Source organism: Salvelinus sp. IW2-2015, linkage group LG9, assembly GCF_002910315.2.
Source record: "Salvelinus sp. IW2-2015 linkage group LG9, ASM291031v2, whole genome shotgun sequence".
NCBI classification, from domain to species: domain Eukaryota; kingdom Metazoa; phylum Chordata; class Actinopteri; order Salmoniformes; family Salmonidae; genus Salvelinus; species Salvelinus sp. IW2-2015.
In genome coordinates this window covers 16,389,895-16,412,756 of record NC_036849.1, presented here as the reverse complement: position 1 = coordinate 16,412,756, position 22,862 = coordinate 16,389,895, and the positions used below count along the sequence as shown (strand labels likewise).

At 42.4% G+C, this 22,862-nt stretch overlaps 1 protein-coding gene, 2 long non-coding RNA genes and 1 pseudogene across 3 annotated transcripts; 1 reads left to right on the top strand and 3 right to left on the bottom strand.

Annotated features, from left to right (window-relative positions):
- Positions 1 to 3,177: 3,177 nt before the first annotated feature.
- On the top strand, positions 3,178 to 8,486 carry LOC112081137 (ATP-dependent RNA helicase DDX24-like; annotated as a pseudogene).
- A 39-nt stretch (positions 8,487 to 8,525) lies between these two features.
- LOC111968692 (ubiquitin thioesterase OTUB2) lies at positions 8,526 to 11,448 on the bottom strand. Its single transcript, XM_023994483.2, has 6 exons — positions 11,176 to 11,448; positions 10,986 to 11,063; positions 9,744 to 9,862; positions 9,530 to 9,614; positions 9,196 to 9,387; positions 8,526 to 8,900 (listed from the first exon to the last, which is right to left on the bottom strand). Exons 1-6 carry the CDS (start codon positions 11,176 to 11,178, stop codon positions 8,694 to 8,696), a joined length of 684 nt encoding a protein of 227 aa, XP_023850251.1. The 5' UTR covers positions 11,179 to 11,448; the 3' UTR covers positions 8,526 to 8,693.
- A 5,210-nt stretch (positions 11,449 to 16,658) lies between these two features.
- LOC139028205 (uncharacterized) lies at positions 16,659 to 17,259 on the bottom strand. The gene is made up of 3 exons (XR_011480395.1): positions 17,153 to 17,259; positions 16,951 to 17,067; positions 16,659 to 16,740 (listed from the first exon to the last, which is right to left on the bottom strand). It is a non-coding gene; the product is annotated as an uncharacterized lncRNA (long non-coding RNA).
- Positions 17,260 to 17,405: 146 nt separating this feature from the next.
- LOC111968371 (uncharacterized) lies at positions 17,406 to 19,850 on the bottom strand. The gene is made up of 3 exons (XR_002877882.2): positions 18,260 to 19,850; positions 17,746 to 18,008; positions 17,406 to 17,570 (listed from the first exon to the last, which is right to left on the bottom strand). It is a non-coding gene; the product is annotated as an uncharacterized lncRNA (long non-coding RNA).
- Positions 19,851 to 22,862: the final 3,012 nt, after the last annotated feature.

The following is a 22,862-nucleotide window of genomic DNA, read 5'->3' as shown; positions in this document are numbered from 1 at the left end:
GAACGTCTAGCTACCCAAAGGTTGTGTGTTCGAATCTAATCACGGACAACTTTAGCAATTTAGCTAATTAGCAACTTTGCAACTACTTACTACTTGTTAGCTAACATTTCCCTTAACGGTAACCTTAAAACCCTTTAACCTAACTCCTATTCTTAACCCTTAACCCCAGCTAACGTCAACCACCAAGCTAATGTTAGCGTTAGCCATAAGCTAACGTTAGCAACAACAAATTGGAATTCGTACCATATCATATGTTTTGCAAATGTGTAACATATTGTACCAACTGCAATTCGTAACATATCATATGAATTGTAATTCGTACAATGTCATACGAAATGGATGATGGACATCCACAAACTAATACATACCATACGAAACGTAACATATCATGCTGATTGGAGTGTCCCGATTTATGTTTACTATGTTACGTCTACCCCTGAGTCCAGGTTGCTTCTCCAAATACATAGAAAAGTCCGGGATGGGAGGAAGACAGCACAAGACAGAAGAGAGGAGGACGCCTTTACTAGACTTAGTGTGGGACACAGACGGCTGAAAAAGTCATTACATCTCAATCAATCAATCAAATGTATTTATAAAACCCTTTTTACATAAGCAGATGTCACAAAGTGCTTATACAGAAACCCAGCCTAAAACCCCAAACAGCAAGAAATGCCGATATAGAAGCACGGTGGCTAGGAATAACTCCCTAGAAAAGGCGGGAACCAACGAAGAAACCTAGAGAGGAACCAGGCTCTGAGGGGTGGCCAGTCCTCTCTGGCTGTGCTGGGTGGAGATTAGAAGAGTGCATGGCCATTAAGGCCAGATAGTTCTTCAAAATGTTCAAACGTTCATAGACGACCAGCAGGGTCAAATAATAATCACAGTGGTTGTAGAGGGTGCAACAAGTCAGCACCTCAGGAGTAAATGTCAGTTTGTTTTTCATAGCCGAGTGTTCAGAGGTCGAGACAGCAGTTGCGATAGAGAGAGAGAGAGAGAGCAGGAGAGGGTTGAAAACATCAGGTCCGGGACAAGGTAGCACGTCCAGTAAACAGGACAGGGTTCCATAGCCGCAGGCAGAACAGTTGAAACTGGAGCAGCAGCACGACAAGGTAGCACGTCTGATGAACAGGTCAGTGTTCCATAGCCACAGGCAAAACAGAAGAAACTGGAGCAGTAGCACGACCAGGTGGACTGGGGACGGGGACATCCGAGAGTCATCAGGCCAGGTAGTCCTGAAGCATGGTCCAGGGACTCAGGTCCTCCGCGAGGGGAGAGATGGAGAGAGAGAGATGGAATAATTAGAGGGAGCATACTGAAGTTCACACAGAACACCAGGTAAGACTGGAGAATTTCACCAGGTATAAATGTGACTGACCCTAGCCCCCGGCACATAAACTATTGCAGCATAGATACTGGAATCTGAGACAGGGGGGGTCGGGGGACACTGTGGCCCTGTCTGACGATACCCCCGGACAGGGCCAACCAGGCAGGATATAACCCCACCCACTTTGCCAAAGCACAGCTCCCAGACCACTAAAGGGATATCAACAGACCACCAACTTACTACCCTGAGACAAGGCTGAGTATAGCCCACAAAGATCTACACCACTAGAGGGATATCAACAGACCACCCAACTTACTACCCTGAGACAAGGCTGAGTATAGCCCACAAAGATCTACACCACTAGAGGATATCAACAGACCACCAACTTACTACCCTGAGACAAGGCTGAGTATAGCCCACAAAGATCTACACCACTAGAGGGATATCAACAGACCATCAACTTACTACCCTGAGACAAGGCTGAGTATAGCCCACAAAGATCTCCTCCACCGCATGAGCCCGAATGGGGTTTGCAAAACCAAACAGGAAGAACACGTCAGTGACTCAACCAACTCAAGTCGAGTATAGCGACAAAAGCCTGGCATTACGTGACTCACCCTTCCTAGGGACAGCATCGAAGAGCACTAGTAAGCCAGTGACCCAGTCCACCTAATAGGCACAGAGGCAGAGCATCAAGTGGAGAGAGGGGAGCTAGCCAGAGACAGCAAGGGAGATTTGTTACTCCAGTGCCTGGCCGTTCACCTTCGCACCCCTGGGCAAGACTACACTCAATCGTCGGACCTACTGAAGAGATGAGTCTTCAGTAAAGACTTAAAGGTCGAGACCGAGTCTGCGTCTCTCACATGGATAGGCAGACCATTCCATAAAAATGTATCTCTATAGGAGAAGCCCTGCCTCCAGCTCTTTGCTTAAAAATTCTAGGGACAATAAGAAGGCCTGCATCTTGTGACCGTAGCGAACGTGTAGGTATGTACGGCAGGACCAAATCGGAGCGATAGGTAGGAGCAAGTCCATGTAATGCTTTGTAGGTTAAAAGTAAAACCTTGAAATCAGGCCTTGCCTTAACAGGAAGCCAGTGTAGAGAGGCTAGCACTGGAGTCATGATCGAATTTTGGGGTTCTAGTCAAGATTCTAGCAGCCGTATTTAGCACTAACTGAAGTTAATTAAGTGCTTTATCCAGGTAGCCAGAGAGTACAGCATTGCAGTAGTCTAATCTAGAAGTGACAAAAGCATGGATTAGCATTCCTGACCATTTTTTTTACAAAAGCTTCTGATTTTTGCAATGTTACAACAATGGAAAAAAGCTGCCCTTGAAATATTCTTGATATGTCAAAAGAGAGATCAGGGTCCAGAGTAACACCGAGGTCATTCACAGTTTTATTTGACTGTACAACCATCAACATTAATTGTCAGATCAAACAGCAGATCTCTTTGTTTCTTGGGACCTAGAACTAGCATCTCTGTTTTGTCCGAGTTTAAAAGTAAAACATTTGCAGCCATCCACTTCCTTATGTCTGAAACACACGCTACCAGGGTAGGCAATTTTAGGGCTTCACCATGTTTCATCGAAATGTAGATACATCTGATAGGAAACATCCAACAGGAAGATGTGATTATTGTCAGGAAATAGAAAGAGGAAACAATTTGTTGATACATATGCATGAGAGAAAATGGGATACACGATTTGAGTGTAAAGAGTTTATTGAGTAGAACATCAATAGATACAGTATCCAATATTTTGTTTTATTTTCTTAGAGGAAAGGGGCTGGCAGGTAGGATTTAGGTCATCCCTGTCTCACACGCCATTCAGCACAGTAGATGACGGTAATACGCCAATAATTTTGGTTGCCAACCGCCGAAGAAACCCACCAAAGAAGAAGAACGTGACCACAACTGCAATGGCTGCATACTCGTGTCATGCATTAGTCCAGTCAAGTCGTGTGATTTATCAGAGGAAAGTCATGTAAGCAGTCAAATGTAGTTTATTTATTTGTAGTCTATTTGTAGTCTATTTATTTGTCAATATTTTTTATGCAGCTATATTTCATGACACTATTGAATATGAATTAATGTGTGATGCTGGCTGCGGGCAGCTCTACAGTTTCTAACATGCTGATGTGTTTTTCTTATCTGTTATTCTTGCTAGTTACGTTACACCTGTTAGCGAATTAGATCATGAATAGTTCCCTTTTATTCCATTTGTTTTAATCAAATAGAGTACGTACAATGCATGTGTTTAGAAAAAATCAGAACTAGATGTGATTTAACCAAAGTTGTTTGGTATCATTAGTAAGTACTGGGAGTTACAGGTTTGCCTATACAAAACATTGCCAGAGATTTTAACTAACCCGGTATTGGTGATACTATTGTAATGAAACAGGCAGGGAGCCGGTCTCGAACCCTCGACCTTCTAGCCCGAAGTCCAGCGCGCTATCGAGTGTGCACCAAAAGCATGCTCGAGCTGCTGAGTCGATATCCGCGCTTATAAACCCAGGGCCATTACATGTTTGGCCGAAGCGAGAATGAAGATAGTGTATCTAAAATGTCTGTCCACAATGTGTACGCGGCCATATTGTCTATTTCAAAGCTTCTCTCATTGATCAAGACAGGTGAGTTTCATCATGACATGGGGCCCTTTGGGGTGGACCCACCTGTCTCAATCAATGAGGGAAAATTTGCATTGTTGGATTATACATATGCATATGCATTGTTGGATTACTTCATGTAGAAAAACAATTTATTTTAAAGGAGCATTTTCTAAATTGAAATGCACCACTTGCAACTGGACATGTACATTTTAGGAGATACATGTTTGGCTGAATAGAGAATGAAGATATATACCAGGCCTATACCAGGTTAGTTAAGTTCGGCGTCCCGTCAACTGGACAGTTGTAAATCATTCAGCTCGTTTTGTCAAGATCGCAGATTTTAGAGAAACAACAAATGTCTGTACATAGAAGTGTCTTATATCGGCTGAAAGCTTACATTCTTGTTAATATAACTGCACTGTCCAATTTTACAGTAGCTATTACTGCGAAAAAATGTCATGCTATTGTTTGAGAGCTCCTAAAAACATTTTTTTTTCACCGTGATAGGTTTGATAAATTCACCTCTGAAGGTGACAAATGTATTTACATTCTGAAATCTTGCTCTGATTTATCATCCAAATGGTCCGAGATAACATTAAGTATCGTTTTGTTAGATAAAATCCTTTTTCATATCCTAAAAAGGTCCATAAAGCATGAACGATTGATTTTGTATTTCCATTCGTTCAATTTGCAATGAAAGGAATCTGTGAAAATCTAACCCTAAACATTGTTTCAACGAGTCAAATCACGTTCGTATCTATTCCTCAGAGATCCTATAAGTTAACAAGACTTCACTATTTCATTAGGGGTGTAGTATATCCTATAGGACACCATATTTGGTCAGAGAGCAATGCCTTCGTGGCACGCCAATGACGCGGGCGGCCATCACTTGAACGACTGTATCTTTGTCAAATAAGCACCAATCGGGGTCAAACAAAGCTAGCTAGATAGCCAATGAGCTGGGCTTTATGGGAGTATCCGGTATATGTCGTAAAATGTAGCTTCTAACCTTGTACGACAGCATGCCTTTTCAAACAAAAATGTATTATTATTATTTTGCAAATGTTGAACTTATAATAGGGCTGCTAATACTTGGAAGCTAAGTCAAAGTCCAAGTATACAGATTTGACGATATTCTTGCAGAAAAATGGAATATAAATGCGAACGTCTCCTTCACGATTTGCCGAAATGTACCTGGGGACTTCACACTAAAAGGCTTGAGAATCAGTCATACTCCAAGTCATCCATCTGAAACTTTGCACATACACTGCCATCTTGTGGACACTATCGGAATTACAACCAGAGTGATGGCTATAAGTGACCATTCTCTTGCATTTCAAAGATTGTGGTAAAAAAACGGTTGTTTTTTATCTTTGTATTTTCTTCTACCAGATCTATTGTTATATTCTCCTACATTCAATTCACATTTCCACAAACTTCAAAGTGTTTCCTTTCAAATGGTACCAAGGATATGCATATCCGTGCTTCAGGGCCTGAGCTACAGGCAGTTAGATTTGGTTATGTCATTTAGGTGAACATTAAAGGGGGCTATCCCTAAGAAGGTAAAACATCTCTGACGTTTTGCATAGGCAAACCTGTAACTCCCGGTAATGGAGTATGCTTAATGACTGAAATGTATAGACACTTTTTGTAACAATCTAGCCTGTTCCGAGTACTGTACTAAGATCAAAATATCTCATTGGAATACACCGCAATTATTTACATTGTACTGTTCATCATTAATGTAGTCATCATGTCAACAGTGGAACTGTTCTTATCTATTCATAGGAAAATTAAGTCCAACAGGAGTCAGATTAAAAATGCACGCTCTTTCTCCTGGCCGAAGTCAGCCAAACGGGGGATCCATGTGAAGGGCAGTTGGAAAGCAGTAGAGCTGGACCCCAGTCTCTTCTCTGAAGAGGGCATTGGGGGGACTGGCCTGTTTTGAGGATCTGACAGACTACAGACTGATAGATTCTGCCAAGGAAGAAGCTAAAGCAGAAAAAGGCCAAAAGAAGAAAGAAAGGAAAGAGAAGAAAAAAGCTAAGAAAAGCAAGTGAGGAAGATAAGGATGGAGGGAAATGGGAAGAGGTATATAAGGGAAGTAGTGACAAAAATGAAATGTCTGAAAAACCAGCTAAGAGGAAGGAGAATAAGAAGAAAACAGCCCAACAAAATGACACAACCACACAGGATGACCTCTGAGGACAGTGAAGTGAGGAGGTGAGTAACGAGGTCCAAAACCTTGGAAATGGTTCAGAGAAAGTTGTCAAGGAGGAAGAAGCCCCTGAAGAAACTGTGTCACAAAATGCTGTTATGTGTCCTTAGGATGCTCAGCCACAATCAAACAATCCAAAAACTGATGGCAAACAGAGGAAAAATAAAAGAGTGGTGGAAAAGAAGACTGTCCCAGAGTCCCAGATAGAACATGAGCAACAGACAGAGTTACCCCCTCAATGCAAAGTGGCTAAACTCTCCAAAAAGAAAGCAAAGAATTGGACCAATGCGGCACACTCTGGTTCTGACCAAAACACAGATGTGACAGCGTGGAAGGATCTGACTGTCCCTGATCAAGTGTTGAAGGCACTGAGCAGTCTAGGATTTGGATCACCCACGGCCATTCAAGCTCTGGCATTGCCACCTGCTATCAGAGACCATATGGACATTGTTGGGGCCGCCGAGACGGGTGGTGGTAAGACACTGTCTTTCGCCATCCCCATGATCCATCACATCCTGGAGTGGAAGGAGATGCAGATGAAAGTTACGGGGTGATAGATGGCCAGACTGAGCCAGGAACACAGGTGGAAAGCCTGTACCTGCCGACGATGGAGGAATCTGTACACACTGAGAAAAGTATTTCCATGGACACCAGCACAGAGGTCGCTGAGGCAGCTCCAGAGACCCTTGCTGAGTCTAAAGAGGCCTGCACTGAGTCTGCTGGAGATGCTGAACACTGTCCAGTTTAACGCAAAGAGGCAGACATTTGTGTTCTCCGCCATCCTGACCATGGCCCAGAGCTTGCCCACCCGCGTCTTGCAGAAAAAGGGCAAGAAGGTGGACCAGCGAAGCAAGCTGGAGGTCCTTATGGAAAAAATGGGAATCAGGTCCAAGCCTAAAGTCATTGATCTGACCCGGAAGGAGGCTACAGTCGAGACCCTGACTGAGACACGGATACACTGAAAAGGAAGAGAAGGATTTCTTCCTGCTCCAGTATCCAGGCCGGACTATGGTGTTTGCCAACAGTATTGACTGCATCAAGCGGCTTAACTCTCTGCTGGTTATCCTGGACCATACTCCATTGTCACTGCATGCCAACATGCACCAGAAGCAGCGCCTAAAGAACCTTAAGCGGTTTGCTGAGAGGGAGAGGTGAGTCATAGAAGAAGTACATGTATATGCTGCAGGCTAGTTATTATCCATATCTGTTTTGAGGTATGCATTGGATTAGACTTGCATGGATAAGCAACTCTTTGTCTGTACCATAAACTGTTGACTACAATAAACATTGCTCTTTACAGCTCCTGACAACTGATGTGGCGGCAAGAGGGCTTGATATTCCAAATGTTCAACACGTCATTCATTACCAGGTGTGCCTTTTGACACCTTTGGTGGCTTCCTGTCATTCTTTGTCTCTGACAGTTATTCCTCAAATAATAACTGTCTTGTGTGTCCCAGGACATCAGAGACTTATGTCCACCGCAGTGGAAGGACTGCACGAGCCACCAGAGGGTCTCAGTTTGCTCCTGGTTGGGCCAGATGACATGATGCACTTCAAGAAAATCTACAGAGCTCTGGGAAAGGACGAGGAGGTTCCCATGTTTCCCATACAGAGCAAGTGCATGGCTGCCATCAAGGTAGGCACATAGCCATGCCATTGATCACATGATGGTCGATCTAAACTAGGAGCTGTACAGATTTACTTATCTTTAATGACATAAAACAACATTGTACCATATTTCATATCTGCCTTGACAGGAGCGAGTCAACATGGCCAGGAAGGTAGAGAAGATTGAATTCCACAACAGCAGAGAGAAGCAGCACAACTCTTGATTTAAGCAAGCAGCAGAAGCTCTGGAGGTGGACCTGGATGATGATGTTTTGCTTGTTAAGACTACATTAAATGAGTTATCTAGGAGTGGGAGGTTGCCCCATGAGAAACCTAGAAATAAGAGGGACTTACATAAATAGATCAGAGTGAACTGACATTTAGTTTTTTTTTTAGGGGTGGATGAGGAGGATGACAGGCAGCAGCAGAAGATGGTGAAGGGCATGAAGAAGCACCTGAAACACCTGATTTCTCAGTGTATTCAAGAATGTGATGAAGACCAAGTACCCCACACAGATGGGAAAGCTCTCCCTGCCCAACATGCCCCTACATGCTTTGGAAACGGCCTTGACCAGTGTCTCCAATCAGAAGAAAAGACGGAAACAAGAGAAAAAGCAGCAGCAGCAGTGTTAAAAATCATTGTAGTCTCAATTAGAATGTTTGAGATTGAATTTATATAAATGGAAATACAGTGCAATTATTGTAACATTTTCACAAATGATTTTAGAAGATATCAGTCGTGTTTTTGAATAAATACTTTTTTTTTGGGACATTCAAGAAAGTCGAGCGGAGTCTACCGCATATGTGTTCACTGTAAATTACAAAACAATGCTAAACATTTTTGTTTGAGAAACTTCTTAATCACAATGTACATTTATTTGAACACTTAACTACCGGTAAACCTGAGATAAGTGGAGGCCTTCATCAGGCCCCTCAATGGCAATGTGGGTAGAGAATGTCATAGTGGGCTGTTTTGTATAGGAGGTGTAGGCAGGGCTCTGCTCCCTCTGGAATCGTGTGGTGGGCCAGGCGGTGTCCGTCTCCCCCCTCCACGGAAGCAATGTGGATGCTAACTCCTAAGGCCTCCGACAGAGCCAGAATATCTACGTGATCACACTCCATCGCCATGGTTTCCACTTCCTGGATAAGGCAAGAATGGACATTGTAAGTATATACCTAAGCAGAAACAGAAGCTACAAAAAAATTGTAATGTCCTTGATTGGTCCCTAAAACACCCCAATTCTTTTCCATTAATTGCACCACCACTAGAGAGCAGCAGAATACTTTCAGACATTAGTTTTGAGTGGTGAGACTCCTTGACAAGAGGTCTGATTGTATTTGGAGAAAAGTATCAGCAGCATCTGGCATACTTCCATAGCACATTAATAAAACAGAAGTTAACTGCAATATGGTCTTGAACGCAACTCATACTGACCCGAGTGCAGTAAACCTTGAGACTGGGTGCCTCCACAAAGTGGCTGAAGAAGTCGGCATGGTTTTGCAGGTAGGCTGAGGTGAGCAGCCTGAGGTATTGCACCATACTGTCGGAGGTAGTTTGCTCATTAAAGAGCTGGAGCAACGCGTCACCCTGCTCATCAGCTTCACATTGTTCTAGAACACCTACAAACTAAAAGATGAATTGTCCAATAATTAAAACAGGCTTCAATTACATGTCTGACAGTTAACGAAAATGTGACTAGTCATTTTTATTGTGAAGGTGCATTATTAGATTATTTTTTAAATAAGTACAAAGTTAAATGTAAACTTACCATGTCAAGCATGTCTTTGAAAGAGCTCTCATCAAAGCCTGCAGCCAATAACTCTTTGCTACTTTGTTTCACTGTTTCTTTGAATCTGAAATATGGAGAGAAAATTATACATTTTCCTCCATTATTTTGAAGTGGCAAAGCCACACAAAAGGTAAAGGCACATTCATGGAGTCCAACACATGGAAAAATGTATGCATACTAGGAAGGAATTTACCTTTGCAAAGCTCTATCATTTTGTAACAATGATTCCAGGTGTCCAAAGCAGAGGGCTCTGTAAAAGCAATTACCATCGCCCCTGATTTTCCTCATGTACTTATACTGGCTGCAAATCTCCTGCAAAATAAATAAGAGATGTCGGTGAATTTGACAAATTCAAGTACTTTAATTTCACTAGCATATCTTACATTTACTATGTATTTGAGTAACTAGTTAGTCCATTATGCAATTTGTTAACACTACTTTACACTAAACAAATATATAAATGCAACATGTAAAGTGTTGGTCCCATGTTTCATGAGCTGAAATAAAAGACCCCCCCCCCAAAAAAAACATCATATGCACAAATAGCTTATTTCTCTCAAATTGAGCACACATTTGTTGACATGCCTGTTTGTGAGCATTTCTCCTTTGCCAAGATAATACAGCCACTTGACAGGTGTGGCATATTAAAAAGCTGATTAAACAGAATGATCATTACACAGGTGCACCTTGTGCTGGGGACAAAAGGCCACACTAAAATGTGCAGTTCTTGTCACACAACACAATGCCACAGATGTCTCAAGTTTTGAGGGAGCGCGCAATTGGCATGCTGACTGCAGGAATGTCCACATCTGTTGCCAGAGAATGCAGACCATCTGTATGGTGTCGTGTGGGCGAGCAGTTTGCTGATGTCAACGTTGTGAACACAGTGCCCCATGATGGCGGTGGGGTTATGGTATGAGCAGACATAAGCTACGGACAACGAACGCAATTGCATTTTATTGACGGCAATTTGAATGCACAGAGATACCGTGACGAGAGGCCCCTTGTTGTGCCATTCATCCATCACCGCATGTTTCAGCATGATAATGCATAGCCCCATGTCGAAAGGATCTGTACGCAATTCCTGGAAGCTGAAAATGTCCAAGTTCTTCCATGACCTGCACACTCACCACACGTCACCCAATGAGCATGTTTGGGATCCTCTGGATCGACGCGTAAGACAGTATTATAAGGAAATTGAAATACAACTCAGTAAAATCATTGAAATGGTTACATGTTGTGTTTTTATATTTTTGTTCAGTATAATTCCATTTGTTTTGAAATATCCAAGGAATATCTATCCAAAGATGTCAGAGATCCCACAGCAGCCATGTAACGTTAAGCTTTCTGTTTTTAATAGCCTAATTTAGTCCAAACTTGAATTCACATGCTCTTGTGAGCCTTTTTCAATAGCTATATGAATAGGCATTATTACCCGATACTTTGCAGCTTCCACCTCCAGCAGATATGTAGATATTTCTTCTCTACTTGAAACAAACTGTCCTGGTTCCGTCTGTGAAGAACAGTCATTGGCTAAATTAAATCGTGTAGTGACAATAGTAAAACACAATGCTTTGTTAATTCCTACGTTAAATCATTTTTTTGTTGCTTAAAGATAACATTACCATACTTGAGGCGTCTCAAAGAATAGTCGAATTATTTTCTTTCCACCTTGATGAGGCTAGGTTAGCATGCTACAAAGATAAACATGGTTAGAGAGCTAGCTAGCTAAGTAGAAACAGATGTAAATGTTTTCAGATTTGTCATCCTGTCTCGCGGGCTAATCGCGTGGTAAGACAGAACACGACAGTTGTACGCAACAAAGAGACAATGGAATGAAAAGTAACATCGAGAGACATTCTAAAATTCTTTCATTTTCGAGCATCATTCTTCTTCGATGAGGTTTAACGGCGATAGGCATCCAATAAATGTTGCATTACCGCCACCTACTAGACTGGAGTAAAACTTCCTTATACTTCGCTTAAAAAATAAATAAATAATAATAAATTAATATTTGAGCAACATTAACAACCGGATATTTAGAACTGCCATAGGTAGTCCATTCAGTAGTCTTCATTTTTAAAACAGCAACCACAACTCATATTTATCTGTTTTTATTCATTTCAAAGAGACCGGTTCAAAGACATTATGTCAGATGAACATTTGTAATATTTTTTTTAATGAATAAAGCAAACTAATAAACATTTGAATTCATCCTAACAATTTTTGAACATCAATCTTTGATTAGGGTATATGAGTAATGCATGTACAACTGCATGGTATAACCCCAACAATTTCCTTAATCTTTAAACGCCGTGTCGCCCGCGTGCTAGCGTAGTAGCGACTACTCCGCGGCTTCCCTGTTCCTTCTATTGCTGCCCCCTGGACCCTATGATCACTTGGCTACATAGCTGATGCCCATTAATCACGGTACTCCATTCTGTTTATTTTTTTTGCTTTGTTTATCTGTCGGCCCCAGCCGCGAACTCAGGCTCTGTGTGTAGTTAACCGACCCTCTCTGCCCATTCATCGCCATTTTACCTGTTGTTGTTTTAGCTGATTAGCTGTTGTTGTCTCACCCGTTGTTGTCTTAGCTAGCTCTACAAATCAACACCTGTGATTACTTATGCCTCGCTGTATGTCTCTCTCGTATGTCAATATGCCTCGTATACTGTTGTTTAGGTTAGTTATCATTGTTTTAGTTTACAATGGAGCCCCTAGTTCCACTCATTATACCTCTGATACCTCCTTTGTCCCACCTCCCACTCATGCGGTGACCTCACCCATTATAACCAGCTTATCCAGAGATACAACCTCTCTTATCATCACTCAGTGCCTGGGCTTACCTCCGCTGTACCCGCACCCCACCATACCCCTGTCTGCACATTATGCCCTGAATCTATTCTACCACGCCCAKAAATCTGCTCCTTTTATTCTTTGTCCCCAACGCTCTAGGCGACCAGTTTTGATAGCCTTCAGCCTTACCCTCATCCTACTCCTCCTCTGTTCCTCAGGTGATGTGGAGGTAAACCCAGGCCCCGCGTGTCCCCAGGCACCCTCATTTGTTGACTTCTGTGATCGAAAAAGCCTTGGCCTCATGCATGTCAACATCAGAAGCCTCCCCCCTAAGTTTGTTTTACTCACTGCTTTAGCACACTCCGCCAACCCTGATGTCTTTGCCGTGTCTGAATCCTGGCTTAGGAAGGCCACCAACAATTCTGAGATTTCCATATGTAACAGTTTAACTTTAGTACGTCCCCTCGCCCCGACCCGGGCGCGAACCAGGGACCCTCTGCACACATCAACGACTGACACCCACGAAGCATCGTTACCCATCGCACCACAAAAGCCACGGCGCTTGCAGAGCAAGGGGAACCATTACTTCAAGGTCTCAAAGCGAGTGACGTAACCGATTGAAACGCTATTAGCGCGGACCACTGCTAACTAGCTAGCCATTTCACATCCGTTACACTCACCCCCCTTTCGACCTCCTCCTTTTTCCGCAGCAACCAGTGATCCGGGTCAACAGCATCAATGTAACAGTATAACTTTAGTCCGTCCCCTCGCGCGAACCAGGGACCCTCTGCACACATCAACAACAGTCACCCACGAAGCATCGTTACCCATTGCTCCACAAAAGCCGCGGCCCTTGCAGAGCAAGGGGAACCACTACTTCAAGGTCTCAAAGCGAGTGACGTAACCGATTGAAATGCTATTAGCGCGGACCACCGCTAACTAGCTAGCCATTTCACATCCGTTACACATACCCAGCTATAACATTTTCCGTCAAGATAGAACTGCCAAAGGGGGAGGAGTTGCAGGGTAGCCTAGTGGTTAGAGTGTTGGCCTAATAACCTAAAGGTTGCAAGTTCAAATCCCCGAGCTGATAAGGTACAAATCGGTCGTTCTGCTCCTGAACAGGCATTTAACCCACTATTCCTAGGCCGTCATTGAAAATAAGAATTTGTTCTTAACTGACTTGCCTAGTTAAATAAAGGTAAAATAAAATTGCAGAGATAGCCTGCAAAGTTCTGTCATACTTTCCAGGTCTATACCTAAACAGTTTGAACTTCTAATTTAAAAAATTAACCTGTCCAGAAATAAGTCTCTCACTGTTGCCGCCTGCTATCGACCCCCCTCCGCTCCCAGGTGTGCCCTGGACACCATTTGTGAATTTTTTGCCCCCCATCTAGCTTCAGAGTTCGTTCTGTTAGGTGACCTAAACTGGGATATGCTTAACACCCCAGCAGTCCTACAATCTAAGCTAGATGACCTCAATCTCACACAAATCATCAAGGAACCCACCAGGTACAACCCACATAGACATTATCCTGACCAACTTGCCCTCCAAATACACCTCCGCTGTTTTCAATCAGGAACTCAGCGATCACTGCCTCATTGCCTGTATCCGCTATGGGTCCGCGGTCAAACGACCACCCCTCATCACTGTCAAACGCTCCCTAAAACACTTCTGCGAGCAGGCCTTTCTAATCGACCTGGCCCGGGTATCCTGGAAGGATATCGACCTCATCCCGTCAGTCGAGGATGCCTGGTCATTCTTTAAAAGTAATTTCCTCACCATCTTAGATAAGCATGCCCCGTTCAAAAAATGCAGAACTAAGAACAGATATAGCCCTTGGTTCACTCCAGACCTGACTGCCCTCGACCAGCACAAAAACATCCTGTGGCGGACTGCAATAGCATCGAATAGTCCCCACGATATGCAACTTTTCAGGGAAGTCAGGAACCAATACACGCAGTCAGTCAGGAAAGCAAAGGCTAGCTTTTTCAAGCAGAAATTCGCATCCTATAGCTCTGACTCCAAAAAGTTTTGGGACACTGTAAAGTCCATGGAGAACAAGAGCACCTCCTCCCAGCTGCCCACTGCACTGAGGCTAGGTAACACGGTCACCACTGATAAATCCATGATAATCGAAAATTTCAATAAGCATTTCTCAACGGCTGGCCATGCCTTCCTCCTGGCTACTCCAACCCCGGCCAACAGCTTCGCCTCCCTCGCAGCTACTCGCCCAAGCCTCCCCAGCTTCTCCTTCACCCAAATCCAGACAGCAGAAGTTCTGAAAGAGCTGCAAAACCTGGACCCGTACAAATCAGCTGGGCTAGACAATCTGGACCCTCTCTTTCTAAAACTATCCGCCGCCATTGTTGCAACCCCTATTACCAGCCTGTTCAACCTCTCTTTCGTAACGTCCGAGATCCCTAAAGATTGGAAAGCTGCCGCGGTCATCCCCCTCTTCAAAGGGGTTGACACCCTAGACCCAAACTGTTACAGACCTATATCCATCCTGCCCTGCCTATTTAAAGTCTTCGAAAGCCAAGATAATAAACAGATCACTGACCATTTCGAATCCCACCGTACCTTCTCCGCTGTGCAATCTGGTTTCCGAGCCGGTCACGGGTGCACCTCAGCCACGYTCAAGGTACTAAACGATATCATAACCGCCATCGATAAAAGACAGTACTGTGCAGCAGTCTTCATCGACCTGGCCAAGGCTTTCGACTCTGTCAATCACCTTATTCTTATCGGCAGACTCAATAGCCTTGGTTTTTCTAATGACTGCCTCGCCTGGTTCACCAACTACTTTGCAGACAGAGTTCAGTGTGTCAAATCGGAGTGCATGTTGTCCGGACCTCTGGCAGTCTCTATGGGTGTACCACAGGGTTCAATGCTCGGGCCGACTATTTTCTCTGTATATATCAATGATGTCGCTCTTGCTGCGGGTCATTCCCTGATCCACCTCTACGCAGACGACACCATTCTGTATACTTCTGGCCCTTCCTTAGACACTGTGCTAACTAACCTCCAAACGAGCTTCAATGCCATACAACACTCCTTCCGTGGCCTCCAACTGCTCTTAAACGCTAGTAAAACCAAATGCATGCTTTTCAACCGTTCGCTGCCCACACCCGCCCGCCCGACTAGCATCACCACCCTGGACGGTTCCGACCTAGAATATGTGGACAACTATAAATACCTAGGTGTCTGGCTAGACTGTAAACTCTCCTTCCAGACTCATATTAAACATCTCCAATCCAAAATCAAATCTAGAATCGGCTTTCTATTTCGCAACAAAGCCTCCTTCACTCACGCCGCCAAACTTACCCTAGTAAAACTGACTATCCTACCGATCCTCGACTTCGGCGATGTCATCTACAAAATAGCTTCCAACACTCTACTCAGCAAACTGGATGCAGTCTATCACAGTGTCATCCGTTTTGTTACCAAATCACCTTATACCACCCACCACTGCGACCTGTATGCTCTAGTCGGCTGGCCCTTGCTACATATTCGTCGCCAGACCCACTGGCTCCAGGTCATCTACAAGGCTATGCTAGGTAAAGTGCCGCCTTATCTCAGTTCACTGGTCACGATAACAACACCCACCCGTAGCACACGTTCCAGCAGGTATATCTCACTGATCATCCCCAAAGCCAACACCTCATTTGGCAGCCTTTCCTTCCAGTTCTCTGCTGCCAGTGACTGGAACGAATTGCAAAAATCGCTGACGTTGGAGACTTTTATTTCCCTCACCAACTTTAAAAATCAACTATCTGAGCAGCTAACCGATCGCTGCAGCTGTACATAGTCCATCTGTAAATAGCCCACCCAATCTACCTACCTCATCCCCATACTGTTTTTATCTTATTTACTTTTCTGTTCTTTTGCACACCAGTATCTCTACTTGCACATCATCATCTGCTCATTTATCACTCCAGTGTTAATCTGCTAAATTGTAATTATTCGCTCCTATGGCCTATTTAACTCCTCATGCCTTTTGCACACACTGTATATAGACTTTATTTTTTCTACTGTGTCATTGACTTGTTTATTGTGTTATTGGCTTGTTTATTGTTTACTCCATGTGTGTTGTTGTCTGTGTCACACTGCTTTGCTTTATCTTGACCAGGTCGCAAGTTGCAAATGAGAACTTGTTCTCAACTAGCCTACCTGGTTAAATAAAGGTGAAATAAATAACTAAATAAAAATCAGCAACTTATCACCACAAACTATACTATTATAACAGTATTACAACAACCTTAAATACAAATGTAAAGCAACTTTTTAGTTGTGTTTTACTGTTAATGTTTTTCAGGGATCCTCCGTTCTCTGGCACTCGTCTATCAGTCATGTTGCTCTCTTCTCTGTCTGCCCTCTCCTGAATGTATTCCTGGAAATATGGTAAGTAATATAATAAATTGTTAGTTGCAATCTTGCTTTGTGAAATATAATATGATTAAACTATACAAAATCTTTATTTTGGAAGAAATCATGGATAATAATAAATTCTAAATAAAGTGTAAGTATACTTTATAAATGAGAACAAATGGGATCTCGGTCAAGGTAATTACTAATACATAACAATGCAACTAGACATTACCTTTACCATATCCATCATTGTCAGCATGTTCATTACTTCCAGAGGCCCATAGTGGTGTAAGTAGCACTGTTCTACAAGGTTTTTCACAGCTATAAGCAAGCTACCCACTTCCTCAACCTGACAAGAGAGGTGGAGTGGAGGTTATTGTGACATTATTATTGGTTATTATTGAATTAATGTCAAATGGTGGTGGTGCTCAGACCTGGGCTGGCCTTGGTGCATCATCAGGTTAATCTCAATCTGTTTGTTTTTCTCCTTGGCTCTATCCCACTGGGTAAATAGTTCAGACAGCTCCCTGTTCCTCATCTCATCTGCCTCAGAGGGAAAGAAGACAACACAGTCTAACCTGGCCGCAGACAATTCATGAACCAAAACAAAATGGTTTATCATTAGCACATATAGAGCACAATGTACATGCATTTCTAAGCATGTATTTGTATGTCTGACCAGCTTGTTGGTGTTGTGCTCCTGCTTCAGACTGTCCAGGCTGTGCTGGCCCTGCTCCAGCTCCTCCATCAGCTGGCCCAGGTGCTCCACCAGATCCTGATGGGTGAGGGACAGGGTCTCAAGGCGTTGGATGATGGGCATCACCAGGGAGTCTGCCCCTTACTCCAGGTGATCTACATTCACAGTCAGGTAAGGAAACAAACATACTTATTGTATTGTACCTCACAACATACACTGTATACTTTGTTTATTAATTGGAAAGAGCACTCAAATGTCTCAATATTTCTTCCAAACAATAGATTTCCAGATCCAGGTATAATTGATTCAACTAAAAGTCAAACAACTTACTTTCTTGGGAGGAAATCTAAAATGTTCATCATGTAGTCTTCATACATTTTGTGCTTGGTCACCTTATCCTTTAAATACTGCTGCCTGTAGAGGTTGGGGGGAAATATGTCAGGTAAAGAGAGTCCAAGATTTCAGGTGAGAAGATTGATATGTCCAATGTCTCTCCAGCTTTTCAGTGAGCTCCTCTTTCTGTTTCAGATCGTTCCGCTTCCTCGCTGCCGGATACTTCTTCAGGGCCCACCGGCGCAGTTGAGATCATAAACCTAGGGGAAAAAGTCAAGAGATGATGTACACATAAGCAGGTTACTACTGTATATATTGCTGATAAGGATTCGGCTCTCTTTCTAGAGATGATGTACACATAAGCAGGTTACTACTGTATATATTGCTGATAAGGATTCGGCTCTCTTTCTATTTTAGGTTCTATTTTAAACCTATACAATATCTGTATAATTTCACCTGTCCATGGTATTGAAATTCCTTCGCTCATGGTGAGTGGTGTAATGTAACTCACCGCCTGCTGTTTGAGCTATAGCCCTGCCCTCCTCTGTGCAAGGGCTTTGAATTCCTGCTGTTTCTGTGCCAGCTGACGATCTACTTCATCCACCTCCACCTGCTTCTTCAAGACAAGGGTCCTCTATAATGAGTTAATTCCTGTCTCCAAGACTCTGCTAGCGGCCTGCATGGGAAATTAGTAGTTAAATTAGATGTGTAATTAATACTTTAAAACTTTTATTTATGCTTTATGATCCCACTGCATTTCACCATCACTGGCCATAATAATTATGCACATCAAATGTACAGTGATGTGAAAAATGATTTGCCCCCTTTCTAATTGTCTCTACTTTCTCTACTTGCATATTTTTGATACTGAATGTTATCAGATCTTCAACCAAAACCTAATATTAGACAAATGGAGCCTGAGTGAACAAATAACACAACAATTACATACTTATTTCATTTATCCAGTAATCAAAGTTATGCAACACCCAATGCCCCTGTGTGAAAAAAGTAATGGCCCCCTTTATAACTGATGGCCCCACTCAATAACTGATTGTGCCAACTTTAGCTGAAATTACTTCAACCAAACGCTTCCTGTAGTTGTTGATCAATCTCTCACATCGCTGTGGAGGAATTTTGGCCCACTCTTCCATGCAGAACTGCTTTATCTTAGCGATGTGTGAGTTTTCACACATGAACGGTTTGTTTCAACTCTTGCCACAACATCTCAATTGGAATTACAGTAGGTCTGGACTTTGCTAGGCATAATGGGACCCATCTCATCCAAAAAGGTATACTTTTGACTCATCTGTCCATCACATTCTTCCAAGAGTCTTGATGATCTTCCAGGTGCTTTTTGGCAAACTTTAGTCAACTTTTTGTACGAGATGGGTCCCGTTATATCTGGCAAAAACCAAACACTGCATTCCACAGTAAGAACCTCATACCAACGGTTAAGCATGGTGGTGGTAGTGCGATGGTTTGGGGATTCTTTTCTGCCTCAGGACCTGGACAACTTGCCTTACAGAGCAGAATTCATGGTTAATTCTAGTATCAGAGTATTCTACAGGAGAATGTCAGGCCATCCGTCTGTGAGCTGAAGCTGATGCGCAACTGGGTCATGCAGCAATACAATGATCCAAAACATACAATCAAGTCTACATGAAAATTGTTAAAAAGCAACACATTTGAAGTTTTGGAATGGCCTAGTCACATTCCTGACCTAATCCCATTTGAGATGTGGCAGGACTTTAAACGAGCAGTTCGTGCTTGAAAACTTTGCTGAGTTAAAGCAGTTCTGCATGCAAGAGTGGGCCAAAATTCCTCCACAGCGATGTGAGAGACTGATCAACAACTACAGGAAGCATTTGGTTGCAGTCATTGCAGCTAAATATGGCACAACCAGTTATTGTAAGGGGCAATTATTTTTTTACACAGGGGAATTGGGTGTTGCATAACTTTGTTAATTAAATTAATGAAATAAGTATGCATTTTGTTTTTATTTGTAAACTCAGGTTCCCTTTCTCTAATAATAGGCTTTGGTTGAAGATCTGATACCATTCAGTATCCAAAATATGCAAAAATAGAGAAAATCACAAAAGGGCAAATACTGTTTCATGGCACTGGCTTATGTTTTGTGTGCAAATAAGATCTAATTAGAAATACTTACCTCTTATAACAGGTGTGTGATTGACATTTTCATCTCTATTTCAGGGGGAATATATAATTCAAATGTTTAATGGCAGTGTAGTGCTAAAATTCTTATTCCATTACAAACTTAACTTAAGCTGCATAATTGTGCAATATAATTTAAATGCAAATCATGATGCATCCAATTCTCATGGGCCTACGATATGATGAGGCCTATTCAATAAAAGTTTATCATGACATAAGGATTGTGGCCCAATGGTAGGCAAACCTCTAAGGGATTTGCAAAGCTGAACAGATGAGCTATCATGCGTAATGCATACGATTATAAAAGTTGATTGTTACATACCTAGTTTACTCAAATTGCGTTACAAAAATGTTTTTCATTCTATTTTCCACTTGCAGTTTAATAGGAGGGTAGTCTTTATTTATAAAAGGAAGAGTCCGTATTTGTAGGTGTTGCAACTGAACTTCAATAAGTTTATAAAACTTAGCACTTGCACTTGTTGTGTTCCTGAAAGAATGGTTCCATGCACACGAACAAGAGAGCGACAAAGGTCTTTCCGGATTTGGGTGTACAACTGAACTTGTGTTACATGTTGCCCGGGAACCAGAGGGGAGGCAAGGGGGAATGTGAGGGGAGCGTTCTCCGTTGTCATAGCAACTGTGGGGAGGCGTTCAATTCCACAGATGGAAAGCAAGTGAAATGTACTCCATAAAATGCATACTTGCCTTGATAAGTTGTTGACTGACATTGAGAAATAGTTTGTCTTTGCAATCTAGATAGAACAATTATTGTACATTTCATTTTGAAAATATAGATGTCCGCATGCATGGTCAATAATTGTTAGGTATCCAATCAACTTGATCAGCACCAGCATTTTTCTTGATCCTGTTTTGACTTCAGATAATTTTCCAGATACAGTAAGTATGGGTCTAGTTCATTTGACACCAAAAAAATGAGACGCATTTAATATATGTCAGTAGGCTACAGTTTCAGTTTCAATGAAACAAAGTATCAACTGAATATCATTTTGGGTTGCAATTAATGATATGTATTACACCTAGATGACTAGGTGTAATACATATGCATTTGGGTTGCAATTAATGATATATATTACACCTAGATGACTAGGGGCACTGTTTTGAAGCCTCCACACAGCCATTTTGGTACACTCCATTGTAATAACAAATATATACGATTTTGGAAGCTACACCACCGGTCAAAAGTTTTAGAACACCTACTCATTCAAGGGTTTTTCTTTATTTTTACTATTTTCTACATTGTAGAATAATAGTGAAGACATCAAAACTATGAAATAACACATATGGAATCATGTAGCAACCAAAAAAGTGTTAAACAAATCAAAATATATTTTATATTTGAGATTCTTCAAATAGCCACCCTTTGACTTGATGGCAGCTTTGCACACTCGTGGCATTCTCTCAACCAGCTTCATGAGGTAGTCACCTGGAATGCATTTCAATTAACAGGTGTGCCTTGTTAATAGTTAATTTGTGGAATTTCTTTCCTTCTTACTGCGTTTGAGCCAGTCAGTGTTGTGACAAGGTAGGAGTAGAATACAGAAGATTGCCCAATTTAGTAAAATAACAAGTCCATATTTGGGCAAGAACAGCTCAAATAAGCAAAGAGAAACGACAGTCCATCATTACTTTAAGACATGAAGGTCAGTTAATACGGAACATTTCAAGAACTTTGAAAGTTTCTTCAAGTGCAGTCGCAAAAACCACAGAGCGCTATGATGAAACTGGCTCTCATGAGGACCCCCACAGGAATGAAAGACCCAGAGTTACCTCTGCTGCAGAGGATAAGTTCATTAGAGTTACGAGCCTCAGAAATTGCAGCCCAAATTAATGCTTCACGGAGTTAAAGTAACAGACACTTCTCAACATCAACTGTTCAGAGGAGACTGTGTGAATCAGGCCTTCATGGTCGAATTGCTGCAAAGAAACCACTACTAAAGGACACCAGTAATAAGAAGAGACTTGCTTGGGCCAAGAAACACGAGCAATGGACATTAGTGGAATTTGTCCTTTAGTCTGGAGTCCAAATTGGAGATGTTTGGTTCCAACTGCCGTGTCTTTGTAAGACATCGTGTGGGTGAACGGATGATCTCCACATATGTATTTCCCACCGTAAAGCATGGAGGAGGAGGTATTATAGTGTGGGGTGCTTTGCTACTGACCCTGTCTGTGATTTATTTAGAATTCAAGGCACACTTAACCAGCATGGCTACCACAGCATTCTGCAGTGATATGCCATCCCATCTGGTTTGGGCTTAGTGGGACTATCATTTGTTTTTCAACAGGACAATGACCCAACACACCTCCAGGCTGTGTATGGGCTATTTTACCAAGAAGGAGAGTGATGGAGTGCTGCATCAGATGACCTGGACTCCACAATCCTCCAACCTCAACCAAATTGAGATGGTTTGGGATGAGTCGGACCGCAGAATGAAGGAAAAGCAGACAACAAGTGCTCAGCATATGTGGGAACTTCTTCAAGGCTGTTGGAAAAGCATTCCTCATGAATCTGGTTGAGAGAATGATTAGAGTGTGCAAAGCTGTCATCAAGGCAAAGGGTGGCTACTTTGAAGAATCTCAAATATATAATAGATTTTGATTTGTTTCACACATTTTGGGTTACTACATGATTCCATATGTGTTATTTCATAGTTTTAATGTCTTCACTATTATTATACCATGTAGAAAATAGTCAAAATAAAGAAAAACCCTTGAATGAGTTGATGTTCAAAAACTTTTGACCGGTAGTGTATATAGGGCAGCAGCCTCTAAGGTTCCAGGCTGTATCACATCTGGCCGTGATTGGTCCCATAGGGTGGCGCACAATTGGCCCAGCATTGTCCGGGTTTGACCAGTGTAGGCCGTCATTGTAAGTAAGAATTTGTTTTTAACTGACTTGCCTAGTTAAATAAAGGTTAAACAAA